The sequence below is a fragment of the Haemorhous mexicanus genome, chromosome 4 (assembly GCF_027477595.1).
Source record: "Haemorhous mexicanus isolate bHaeMex1 chromosome 4, bHaeMex1.pri, whole genome shotgun sequence".
In the NCBI taxonomy this organism is placed as follows: Eukaryota; Metazoa; Chordata; class Aves; order Passeriformes; family Fringillidae; genus Haemorhous; species Haemorhous mexicanus.
In genome coordinates, this window is record NC_082344.1 from 41,794,604 (window position 1) to 41,808,069 (window position 13,466).

General features: G+C 36.0%; 1 protein-coding gene across 1 annotated transcript in view; it reads right to left on the reverse strand.

The window, feature by feature from the left end:
* The window catches only part of GPM6A (glycoprotein M6A), a 114,920-nt gene extending 104,896 nt beyond the window's left edge, over positions 1-10,024 (reverse strand). The window contains exon 1 of the mRNA XM_059844560.1: positions 9,484-10,024. Within this exon, the coding sequence (XP_059700543.1) occupies positions 9,484-9,520 (37 nt within the window). The 5' untranslated portion in view covers positions 9,521-10,024. The remainder of the gene's footprint in view (positions 1-9,483) is intronic.
* Positions 10,025-13,466: the final 3,442 nt, after the last annotated feature.

Here is a 13,466-nt window from a genome sequence, read left to right on the forward strand (position 1 = left end):
TTACTATTTACAATGACTTATCACCCCGTTACCCCCATAAATTCAAGTACATGTTCTTTATTGGTTATAATGTTTTTGAAAAACACTATCTTTTTAGAGTTTATAAGTTCTTTCACATTATTGCAGATTTCAAAATATTATTTTATTTTACTATCATCATCATCATTATCAGTAAAATTAAAAATTATTTCACGGACATCTGGTCAGTTAAGGTTTTCCTCAATGGACTAATCCAGCAGACAGAGAGGCTGTATTTGGGCTCACTACACCCAGTATCAGATACTGCATCCTCTCCTATTGCAGCTGCCTGGCCTGTTTAACACTGTACTCAGGTAAGGCACAGAAGCATTTGTCTGGTCCAAGTGACAGCAGCACATTCATCTCAGCCATTCCCCTCCTCCTCCACTGGAGAGGGAGCAAATCAAACGTAAGCATCTCAGAGAACAGATCCCAACTCCAAGTTGTGTCATGAACATAGTAAATAAATTATGCAGGAAAATGTGGCTGCAAATAAATTTTCATCACAGAGGTTGCAGAACAAGCAGACCAGTAAAGAGCAAGGAGTTGCTGAATATATATCACTTAGTACATATAAACTAGGACACATTACGGTTTTTAAGTGGCAAAGGGCAAGGATTAATTTACTGGACAGGTTAAGGTAATTTTACCTGTCTATCACCATTCACTAAAAAAGAAAGCAATCCTCAACTGAATGACTTCACTGTTACTTAGATAACTCACAAATGCTCCCAAAGCATTCATGTTACTGACAGTAACTTTCAGTGCCTCAGAGCCGAAAATCTTTTGAAGGTTGTATGGTGTGAGATGAGTCATAATGGTAAAAGAGACTGGGAACAAACAATGTAGCAGATGGAAGGAGAACACAACAGGGTGTATGTAATAGCTTTCTTCAGGAGAGATGAGACTCAGAGCTTTGTGCCATCCAAGCATAGGGATAAGTACTCGGTTTGGATGGGTTTCCTCATCTCACCCTGCAGTACCAATCAAAACCATGGCATCAGAACCTCAGGATCTACTCCTGAATAAAAATAAGCAAACCTAAATTCTTAGCTGTGGTCAAAGCTCCTCACTTGAGAACTGCAAAGATATACTCCATGCTCTTCCCATGGTTGTTTTGTAAATGCTTTTAAACAGATTCACATTTTGCCAGGTGCTTACAATTGCGTGTATCTTAATAGAGTAAGAGATGATTTGGTAGGAAAGCAGGGGGTGGGAGGCTTTGACAAACTACATAAAGAAAGCTGAAGTGATTCACCAGTAGCAGAGGGTGCCACTACACTGTGGAGCCTCCTACACTGGCTACATCACCTTGCTAAGCAAGGGGGTGCAATACCAACTTCCTTCACCAGAAACTAGGCCAACAGGTCAATTGTGATAACTCTTTCCACATATGTGAAGTGATATACTTTCCTTTTCCAACTAACAGAATCTTTCCTACCTCTCATCACTTTAAGATAAAACCAGACTTACTCTCCCTTTGCCCTCACCTGTAGCCTCAAATAGCTAGAAGCTGCCCACAGCTGCAATATTAGAATAGTAATTTTATGGTGTTATTAGTAGCCATGAACATAGTTGCTGCTTTAGCTGGGGAGAAAACGTGCTTAAAATAAATGTTCACTATTTTAAAAACATCATTAAGATGTATGTTTCTATTAACTTATGTAAAACCTAAATGTTCTTTCAACTCTAATATTGTCTTCCATCATAGTTTAGTGGTGGACTTGGCAGTGCTAGGTTTATGGTTGCTCCTGATGACCTCAGAGGTCTGTTTTGACATAAATGATCATATGATTCCCCTATTACCATATCAATTTCAGTCTTCTGAAGCCCTCCAAAGGTATTTCAAATTCTACTGCTTATTCCTTTCTTCTTCCGTTCATATTGCCTGTCTTGAACCTCTATCAGCACAATCATCAATCATCTCAACATTTTTTTCATTGTGCCTTAGTGCAGAGCAATCCCTGCCTAATCACTTAGCTATGCTGCTACTCTCTTCCTTCAAATTCCTCCTTAACGTCCAATTTTGCCTGGATAAAGTCATTCTTCTGCAACCTGAGAAGTAGGATGTGACCAGCTATGACTTAATTAATAAACATCCAGCACTTGTCATCTTCTATTACATGTTCCCAGAAGAGATTTTAAAATGCTGCAGAATTTAATTTCCATGTCTTCCAGGCATGGAAAAGTAAAAGCAAAAGAAAAGAAAATGCTTCTACATAAAAATGAAAAGCAGAACAACAATCAAAAAGAGCTACTTTTTTTTTCCCTTTTTCTTTTTTTTAAGAGGAATTTTTAAAAAAATCTGCACTCTTGGGGTACAAATAGGAAGATACCGACAAGCGAGGGGAAAAAATATTTTTGCCTTACGTTCTTTTAAAATTAGGGCAGTAGAACCTTTCTCCAAATCTCATACACCAAAAGTGTAGCAAATGCATTTTTGTTGGTCTAGTTTTGTACCAGAACCTCAGCAAATGCACTGCTCAATTCAAAAATTGATAGTAAATTTATTGTGACATTCCAATGCTGAATAATGTGGAAGAAAAATGAAACTTTCACTATGTGAACCAAATAAAAAAATCCTCAGAAAGTGTCCAAGTGCAAATGTCAGGTGCATTGTAAGTGTAAAAAGAAGAGTAATGCTTGCATTTCAGCAACTGTTATTTGGAAAAATGTTCCAGATGGCTGAAGTATAAATTTTGGAAGGAGTACTGAACTCCTACATAACTAGTAAGAAGGAGATGAAAATTTTAGAGGGGAAAAAAAGTAAAAGATAAAAATTAGCCTTCTTGAGACTAATGTATTGAAGTATAAGAGTTACCATGGACAAGCTAAGAGAATACATAAGCCATTTTTTTGTGTCAGTGGTGTTCCTTCACAAGACCCTAGAGCACACATACACAACAGTTCCCAGTTTTGTTAATTCCTACTTGGTGTATATCTTTGACCCTCTCAATTTTGATGTTCTGAGTTTGATCCCTCTGCAGCTGAGAAAATGACAAGACTTATTCCTCATTCCTTGCACAGTGGAACTGAAGGCTCTCTAACTCCCCACTCCCACATGAGAAAGATTTGTGCCAACACATCAATGTGGGACTTGCTGCCTGTCTCAGAAATTGGCCATGTGATAAGATATTAGCAGGAATTTTGCATTTTACTCACTCGAATTGGCTGAAAATTCTCCTGAAACAGAATTGCCAAACAGCATATTAGCTAATAAAGTATTTCATATAAGATTAATATTCACCTTTGCCTTTTTTACATTCTGTTTTTTAATGGCTACCAGCTGCCTATATTTTTCATGGGTTTTAAAAAATCATATGCAGTGTTTAAAATATGAGGCAAAACAGCCCAAAAACATGGGGGGTTTTTTATCATTTTCTGCTCAGTTCTCCAAATAAAACTACTGGGAGGAAATAGCATACTCTCACCTAAGTATATGGAGAGAAAAAATAGGTAAAAACTATTTTATCAAGTAAGCAAACATCATGATTATGTGAGGCCAGCAGCATTTCCTCCATTCTTCCATGTTGAATTTTAGTGCAGGCTACTTAAAATGGGTTACAAAGTCACCTTGCCAAACTGTTTAAGGTACTTACCAGAAATGACTGCACAGACACAATATAAAGTGAAAATAATTTGTATATTAGGTATAACAATCTCTCAATCCTTCTCTATAAGGAACCTAAGAAATCAGCTAAATCAAATTTCATTTTGCTACCTCTAGAGTATTGTCCTTCCTATTTCCTATTTTTTGGAGTAATTGGAAACCCAGAATAGCCCCTTTTCTCCAAAGGTGAGCCTTTACTTTCACAAGATGTCAAAAAAGTTTTTTATAAATTCATATTGCTATTTTGATACAGTATTTTTTCACTAATTAGTGTAAATCAATAATTTAAAATACATTCAACACTTTTTTCCCAAGCATTTACATCTCCTATGAAAAATCTTTTTATTATAGCTTATTTATGAAATTGACATCCAAGTGTCAAAATAACCATGAAGACTTAAATTTTCACACATTGAATTGAGGATTCAATCTGCCTTGGGGCAGTTGGAATGGTTTTTGCCCTGAAAGAGTGTATATAAAATCATAATTACGTCCTATTAATGCTGGATTTTCATGCCTAGGTCTAGTATAATGTTGAGCCTGTAAGAAATACAAAGTTTTCTACTATTAACAGAGACATTCAATGTTAAAGATTAAATAAGCAAGCAAGACTAAATTTATTTACATCATTATCTTAGAATAAAAGCCTAATATGTTGAATAATAACATATTCCAATTACAGCTCCACGAGTCAGTGCTCCTTATATAAGAATATTAAGTAAGGTAGCCTGTAGTTACTGCATAAAGGAGAATAACTCTTACAGCATTAGAACAATTAACTTCAAATTCATATTCACTGTTATTGCCTTTTTCTTTAATAAACCATATTGATTAACTACTAAGGAGTATTAAGCAGGAAATACAGTGAGATAGTTTGCCAGATGCTAAAATTTATTTCCATATTTAGCATTGATTACAAAGGAAATTTATTTACTCTGTTAGTGACTTTGTTAAGTGAGTATTTTATCTGATATTCTTATTATAACACACATACCTGTAAGGACAGGAAACAATAAACATGATAAAAGTTAAGACCATTCTACTCTGAAGCAACTTGCAAAAATCCAGTTTGAACACAAGCTTGGGAACTAAGTCTACTAAGTTGAAAACATATTCCCAAAGTAAATAGAGCTTGACCTCTGCTCACCATGTTTTCTTTAAGAATCAAGCTCTACAAATCCAGATTTGTATGAAGAACATCAGCCAGCAAATGTCCTTTAGTTGCTACTCATAAGGCCAAATTTAAACACTATGTCCAAGTTCCTTTTGAATGCTAACAACATAAAAAGGATCTAACTGAAGATACAAGGCTGTCACTCAGTGTGGCATTTACTCTAAAGAACAAAAAATAACTGCTCTGCTTTATTTACAAGTATTGTCACCAAACAAAATCAAAGTGCAAAATACTGGGATTTCCTCACTCTTATTTTAACCAACTTTGCAACAACAGTCAAAAAAGAAGGAAAATTCTTCTCTCCTAGAGGTAAATAAAAAGATTTAGAAGACTAACTTAGAAAGGTTGTCAGCAGTGTTTGGACTGTTCAGCTGTTGGTATTTCTTAATAGGAAATAAAACACATAATTTCATTCATAATTTTAATTTCATTTCACTACTCTGTACTATCCTACTAAGTCAGTCTGCCATTTTCCAAAAAGTACTGAAGTAAGAGGATACAATTTACCCTCTCAAGGCTGAAGAAGCAGAGTCTGTGTGTCCATTTTACTGATAGCATCCTGGTCTCCTTATGATTTTCTTCCAAAACTCCGCTTAAAGCTGTCCTTTACTGCTATGCTGTGACAACAAATGAAAAACTCTGATAATAGGCTGCAGATCCACTTATATTGCTAATGCAGGCCAAACATTCTTTTCTGGCATTCAATCCTTTCTACTCACAATAACACTAGATTTTTTTTTTGCTATCCTACTGGTGAAATCTTAACTGCATTAGGTGTACTACAGCCAAGAGAACTTATGTAAAATTAGGTTCTCCCTCCTATTTGCTGCTCTACAAACACATGATGCTCCATTCATTCCCAAGAGTTTATTTTATGTAGGAATTCAAACTGCAAAATGCAGTTATGGGTGAATCATTTAAAAAGTCAAGTTCATCTTCCATGTAGTGCAAATGGTATGATTTACTGTGCTCCAGAACATTTCTCTTTTTTTCTGAAACAGATTGTGGAGAGAATTATCTATCACTCCCCTGTACCAAGTTCCTTACAGTGCAAAAAATTACCGTGCCTGCCCTCTGAAAAGTTCTTTATTGGGATGAATAACTGGGGCTGGGGACACCATTGCAGTCTTAGTGTTATCTCAGAGAGAAGACCTGAAATGCAGGAACTGGAAATACACCTTTCTCCACATCATAAAGCTATCAGTTTGACATCATTGTCTTTCAAACACTGACAGCTGAGACCTACCACTGCCACATGCAATTTATGCATGAGGTTTTCAAAATTAGCCTGCATCCATAAAGACATCAGTGAAATTTCTGCCTTTTAGTGGACCTGATATTTTTTGGAAAATAAACCCAGTTTAGTTACCCTGGGTTTTCCAGACAGCAAATCTGCAGTCAAATGTCTTAGTATGTTAGAAGTCTAGGATGTAGCATAATGTAAGTGTTACAGAAATTGTGAATGAGTTGATATTTCTGATATGTTATCACTTTTTACCTTCTAGAATATATTTTAGTGTTAATTTACTTCACATTTGAGACAGACTTCCTACACACTTTCAGTTCTTGGACAGCTAGTGATAATTGCAGAGCAAATACCTTTGAAACCTCCTTCCCAAACTTTACTGAGTTCCTAGCAAAGGAAATGGGATACCAAGGGGAAGAAAACAGGGTGGAGGAGGCACAACAAGTCTTCCAGTACTTTAAACCAGGAAATTTATAAATAGAAATTATTATTGGTTTCAATTTTTACAGCCTTATACTTGAAAACTGCTGGACAACAGCCTTATCTCATTTAACCATATTAAAGGTAGTGATGCCAGTATGAAAACACACTTTCTGCATCCAATAGAAAAAAAATGGGGAGGGGAGAAGATGAACCTTACTTTGAAGTGAGTTTCTAATAATTCATTACTTTCAGACAAAAAAAAAATAAATGGAATGTATTTCCCTGTTTATAATTTTCCAAGATACAGACATAAAGAAATCATAAGTATTAAACATTAGCATGTTGAGAGACTGTGGCAAAAGGTCATTATTTGGAGCCACTGTGTTAAGAATTATGTTTGCACTTAATTATATCTTATTTGATAAAATTCTCAGAAATAAAAAGACTTCCAAATCTGCTAGAGCTATCTTGCTCGTGTTTCTGAAACGCATCAATATGAAGTTATTCCCTTCCATCATGGCTGCTAGCAAGACGTAATGCTGTTCAGTGGGAGGTTCAAAGCATCTGCTGTGAAAAGCACAGGAGCTGATAAGCACTGACAATTTATACTCCCATTGATTTTGTATAAATCAGAAAAGAGAAAGAAAGAAACATTTTCACTCGAGAGGGCAGGAGGATGAAAAGTAGAAAATATGAATTACCATATATCTGGAGCACTACAATTAGCAAAATTGGTCTGGATGACCTGGAACTATCCTGTGGATATCAATTAAATACAGAGTAGAAAGATCACACTAAATGAAAGCAAAAAGACCCCAGAAACTGTGAAAGAGAGCTATCATGTCATACTAGTACCAGTCAATATTTTTCAAATGCAAAATGCAAAACTTAAGGAGATCCAGGATTTCATAATCATCCCTATACTTCCCTATCATACAGTCAAGCACCTCCAAAAATTCAAAACAGAAAATATTTTTTGATTTTCCTCCTGAATTGCAAATTTTCTTGAAACTCCAAATATATTCTAGAAGTTGTTATAACCCAACAAGGGAACATGACATCTTGAAATGACAAGTTCACAGGTGTGGTGACAGAAATTAAGCAGCATCCCCCTTCACACCAATAAGGAAAAATACATATGATTTGTGAGCTCTTAACATTCTTGTGCCACTGTCTGTGGTGACAGCTGGGTACCACTAAAGGGGAAAAAGGCTGAACACATGGCATTTTAAATAGGGGTGGGGGTTAGTAGTGTTAGCTGTTGTAATCACACTATTAATCACACCATTTTGAGTGGCTATTGGTCATTCAACTGCTTATCATACGAACAATGAGGACACAGTTTATCAATAACAAATTCTTTCAATATACAAAAAATATTCAATTTTTTCACTGTGGCTTTTTTTTTCCCTGTGGTTTTTTTTTACCCCCTCTCCCTAATAAGAATTTAGGGATTTTGAATTTCACACTGTTTCTTCAGGCAACATCATTTGGTAGCAATGACGTATTTTGATTTCTTGGTCACACAGTTCAATTTACTAGTTTTAAGAAGCAAAAGAATGCATTTCAGAATTTTTAAAAAAGCATCTGTTCTATTTCTAAGTGTAAAGCACCCTAAACAATTTGAATCATAGAGTAAAAGTATTGATTTTTACCTTCAGGAAGAAAAACCACACCAAAACAAAACAGAAAAACTGACCTGTCTGTACTTTCCTATTCTATCTTTCATTTACAAATAATAAAATTCAACTGAAGAAACTGCTGTAATCAAGTACTGATGTATTTATTTATAAAAATAAGTATGTATACACATGGAGCACACATATCCTCTTTTAATGTTGTCATGACTATATACTGTGCATCTAGATCAAGTCAAGACCATAGACAATTCAAAGCTGCATTCTGTCTAAATGGGTCACTTATAATGAGAAAGCACGACATTAACATGTAGGAAGCAGATTGATCAGGGAGCAGAAAAACAGAATATGGCATCAGTGGAGAAAAATATGCCTTTACAGGCAATTAATGCTAAAATATTTGGCAACTTCCTATATCCTCCTCAAAGAATGGAAGTGAATTAAAAAAATGTAAAATGAAAGGAATGAAAATTTAACATAGCAAATATTCACTAGGATTACCCTTTGTGCTTGCAGTAAAGAAAAATTAAAAAAGCCTTGGTTCCTTTCAGTACTGTTATTTCTCTTGCACAGAATAACACTTAAGTGAAAAGACTGAAAACACTGTGTCTCCCAAAGATCCACACATTAATTAATTGTCCACAGTCACTTTAAATTGGATTTTTAAGTGCTAACATATCCCATAACATTCAGTTGTTTTCGTTCAGAAGCCGTGGAACAGAAATGCTCTGAACATGCTGTGTACATCTTGCTAAAGCAATTTCAGCTGCAGCCTGCAAAATTAATGTCTGCAAATCTATGCCATGCAAATATTGGAACGATAGCAAATCTGCTGCAACACATTACAAAACCAAAGTGGCAAAAAGGCAGAGGGAAATTGCAATACTGCCTAATACATACAAAATATACCCCAGGTCTTTGTTCAGTCTGGATTCTCATTCAAGGTGTAAATACTGGTTACAATGTTAGATATCCAACTGCAATCAGCTCCAAATATTGTGTGAGTAGCTCTCTCATAGTTCACACTAGACTCCCTTGACCCAGCTAGACAAGCGTGAAAACGTGAAATAAATGAACATTAACAAAGGCTGGTCTGGAAAGCAGGCTGCATTAAATGCTCGCAACATTATTCTTATAGATGCAAAATTTGCTACCTAGATTCTTTTTATACTAGGTATCAGCTGACAGTCACTCTTTTAATGCTATGTGCTCCTGCAGAGAGAAAAATTAAGTAAATAATATGAAAATAATATGTCTTTCCCCATCTGCCACATACAGATATCTATTCCCCAACCTTACAGCATGCTGCTAAGGCAAATAAAGAACAGCAAAATAATTATCTCCATGCAAAGAAAAAGCAATTTTAACACAATACCTTTCTGTGTTTGCCCCTCTTCCATATTCTCTTCCATGGCTACCTTTCTTCACTAGAAACAGCTACAGAGAATTAATCAAAAGCTTCAGTCAGATGTAGGAAAAAGTGTGGATTTTTTTTTCCCAGGGAAGCTCCAACAGCAGAGGCTTAGGCAAGTCCTCAGAGCTTAGCTAAGGCTCCCTCACTCTCCTTGTTTGCTTGGAGACAGGCTGTCAAGTGTAATTTCATTCAAATTACTCTTCCGTGAAGATTATCAATTTTTCTTCTCAAAGCTGCCCATTGTGTACCACTGTAAGCAGGTATTCAAATGAACAGCCTGTGAATTTTGGGGGGAAATTTGGTCTGAGCCCTTATAGCAATGACACCGATTCATAAGCCTCACTTTGCATATAAAATGGAGTAAAGAAATCGAGGTTTGTATTGAAATCTGTGTTTAAATTGGAAACAGGCTGTACTGAAAACAGATGGAGGAGTGTCCTCCTAAGGGGAAGCAGACCACCAACCCATAATTCCCCCTATTTGCTACTGAAGTGGGAAAGCCCAAATGCCTGTGGGTTCTTTATGCTGTATTACTTGTCTTTCTCTCTCTCTCTCTCTCTCTCTCTCTCTCTCTCTCTCTCTCCCCCCGCCTCTCCCCCTCCTCCTGTATCAGCACATTTAAGAATAAAATGACTCTTCATTTCTCTTCTTCTCATATATCTGTATCATCAGGAACTAACAACGAATGAACACTATTGCCCTTACAGTCTTCTAAGAAACATCTTTATAGCAATACAATTTTGTGCATATGTATATGTGTTTACACACACAAGCACAATTCAACACAAGACATTAATCACTGCAAATTCTCTGCTCTGTACACATCCTCATTGTCACAGTAAACAGGAACTTAGTGGCAGTTCAGAGGTTTAAAGCAGTTCTTGCATCAATTCTTTTTCTGATTCCTCATATCTCAAATTAGCTTTCTTCAAAGCTCTTTCAAAATAACTGGATCTTAAAATGGTGAAGCACCACATGTGGGTATGTACACGAGGAAGCACATACAGACACATACACTGCTAGGAGTTTGCTCTGGAAAAACATAGGTTAAATACACTGTGAGGGCACCTACTAATTTGGGGAGCTCTGCAGTCTGATTTGGAATGCAAATTGGACGCTGCAGTCTAGCAATAAATTAGCATTTTTGTACCTTTGTCTAGAGAGTAATATCTCATCATTTTAAGACTTTCATTTCACCAAAAGTGCAAACTGAACACAATTCCAATTTTTTTTTGCAGGTTTAACTTCTCATCTTTCTGGGGGAAGTGACTAAAACTTAAACAAAAATAAAAACTACTATGGCTGAAAACTCCTATTAACATATGATAAATAGCTCATCCATTTACTTTATGCTATCTAAATACATTGGCTTAGTTCTGCCTTCTCAGCCACTAAAAAAAAAAAAAAAAAAGGTTGTTTACTTTGCCTGGTTGGGTTTTGTTCGGGGTTTTGTTTAGGGAGGGGTTTTTTGAGGGGGGGTTATTGTTGGTGTTTTTGCTGTTCTTTACCCTGTTTGCATATAAATCTGTTCAAATCTGGTTTGCATCAGAATAATTATCATGCATGAAGTTAAATGCATATATATAATTAAAAACTAAATCATTATTTATAAGTCAACACATTTCCTACCTTTTTTTTTTTTTTTTGTCATTTTAATTCATGTTTCTAGGGCTCCATTATCATTTGCTTTACTTCTCAGATCTAATTGATCATTTAAAAATCAGCACATTGAGAAGGTCTATACATATAGAAGTGCTGCAAACACCATAGGATCTAAGGATCTTCCATCTTTATGAGAATTATTCTTTTAGACAGTTTTTTTAGGAGAGGCATATTTCCTTTAAAACAGTTCTCCTGTGCAAGTCTCCTCTGTTATTCTTTCTCTTCAAAATCTTTTCTTAGATAAGCACTAACAAATCTTCAGATTTCAAAGAAAGTCTGGAAAATATTTTACCTAGGCTGGCAAATTGCTTCTAAGTTGCATTTCTCATCAGCACCAAATATTTGAGATGACCAACATCCTCAACAGGGATGTTTGCAACAATGGAACATATAGGTCACGATGAAACCAAATTACCTTGTTCCTTGAAACAAACATACAAACTTTTTTCAAATACAACAGGAAACAAAAAGAAAAAGGTTGGAAAGATGTAACTGGGAGAAGATACAATAAAGATGGCACAATCTTGAGTGACATAAAAAGGTCAGGAAGAAACAACGTGCTCAATAAAGGCACAGGACTGCAAAGAAAGCAGGCCCAGAAGTAAACAAAGGCATATACATACAACATGTGTTTAAGTTGTGGAAACTTGTTGTAACAGGCTGTTTTAGAGGGGGAAAAGAACCCAACAAAATAACAAGGATAATCTGAATCACAAGGATTCATGGATATGAAATCACTGAGCTCCAAATTACTGGGGAGTAGAGGAATATTTTGTGAAAAAGTTTTTGCCATTTCCTATACTACTTCCAAGGCAGAATGCTTTTGGCACAAATAAATGAGATGTTGAGCTGAATGAATCCTTGATCTACTTCCCACTATGGTCATTTTCACATCAGGTTCACACAAGCCTTAATTTTAATGACAGGATTTTCAACTTCCTAAAAAGACTACTACACTCATATGACAAAGGTTAAGATGAAATCACTGCAATTGATGAAACAAAGTGTAACATTGACAAAAAATGGCTTGAAGTTTTAGCCCCACCACTACAATACTCTATTTTTCATTGTAAATATTATTGTTATGAAGATGCTGACAGCTCCTCCTGTTAAATAGCAACTCCTCCAAACTATGTCAGTGCCAAAGCTCCTTCTTCAGAGAACTCTGCTTAGTTTTTGGGGCTATTAACTGGTCATCCACAGAGCTTGTGTGAGAGTGAGCAACAAAGAGAATGTGAAAGAGATTTCATGTAAGCTTCTTTCATATTTAACTGCACTTTATTAGCAAGGTTGAACCATAAATCTGCCTCCTGAATGTTTCTTTAGAACTGTTCCAAGGACCTTTTAAGATTAAATTATGAATAGATGCTAATCCTAAAGCCAAAGAACAGAAAAGCTCTGCAAGTCTTACATAGAATAACAAACCAAAGCAGAAAATGCCAACTGTAGGTGACTTTCTAAGCAGCAGCTACAGAGGCCTTCTTTCTTCAGCATACTGGGAAACATATTTACCACCAGTGATACATAAGCTGCTTTAAAACTGTTCAGAGAAACTACACAAGCTTCTGTTTCTGGAAACACTTCTAGCAGAGAAAAGAGCTACGTTAGTGGGAACTGCATTCGACTGCCTAAAATTCCCTTTTAATGTGAAATGAGATTATTGATGCAAGTGATCTTTGGACAACCATGCCAATTGTAAGGCAAGGCAAGGCAAGACAGAACATCCAACTGTATAATGAGACTAAATAAACAGTTAATCAAGAGAATAATTGGAAGCTGATGACATTAAGGGATCCCCTGGTGTCCATTATGATATTATAAAATGTAGCTGAGCACTTACAGCTTTAAACAGCATGACAAACACCTGACTTTTACTCCCAGTTTTGTATGGCCTTCAAATCAGTTTACCATTCCATCCTTCAGTCCTATCGATTTTCAACTACATAATAATAATGTTGTGGTGCAGTGATGTCTTGATCATGACAACATAATAAACTTGATTATGAATACATAATTTAAAAGCACAAAATTATTTATGTTGCTAATACTACTACCTCAATAACCAAGCAAGAAAAATCAAGAGCCAGCTCAGATTACTTCAGCTATCTTGCCTCTGACTATAGGAGGAAGTTGTGATGGATATGGGGAGTGAAGCAATACGTGTTCTTTGTGCTTCGAGGGAATTCAATTTGGACAAATGCCAGTCAGGTCCCACAGACAGACTGCCCTTCATCAGTTGGAGTGGTGTGCAGTTCACTCCTGGAAAGCATGCTCTGGTTTCA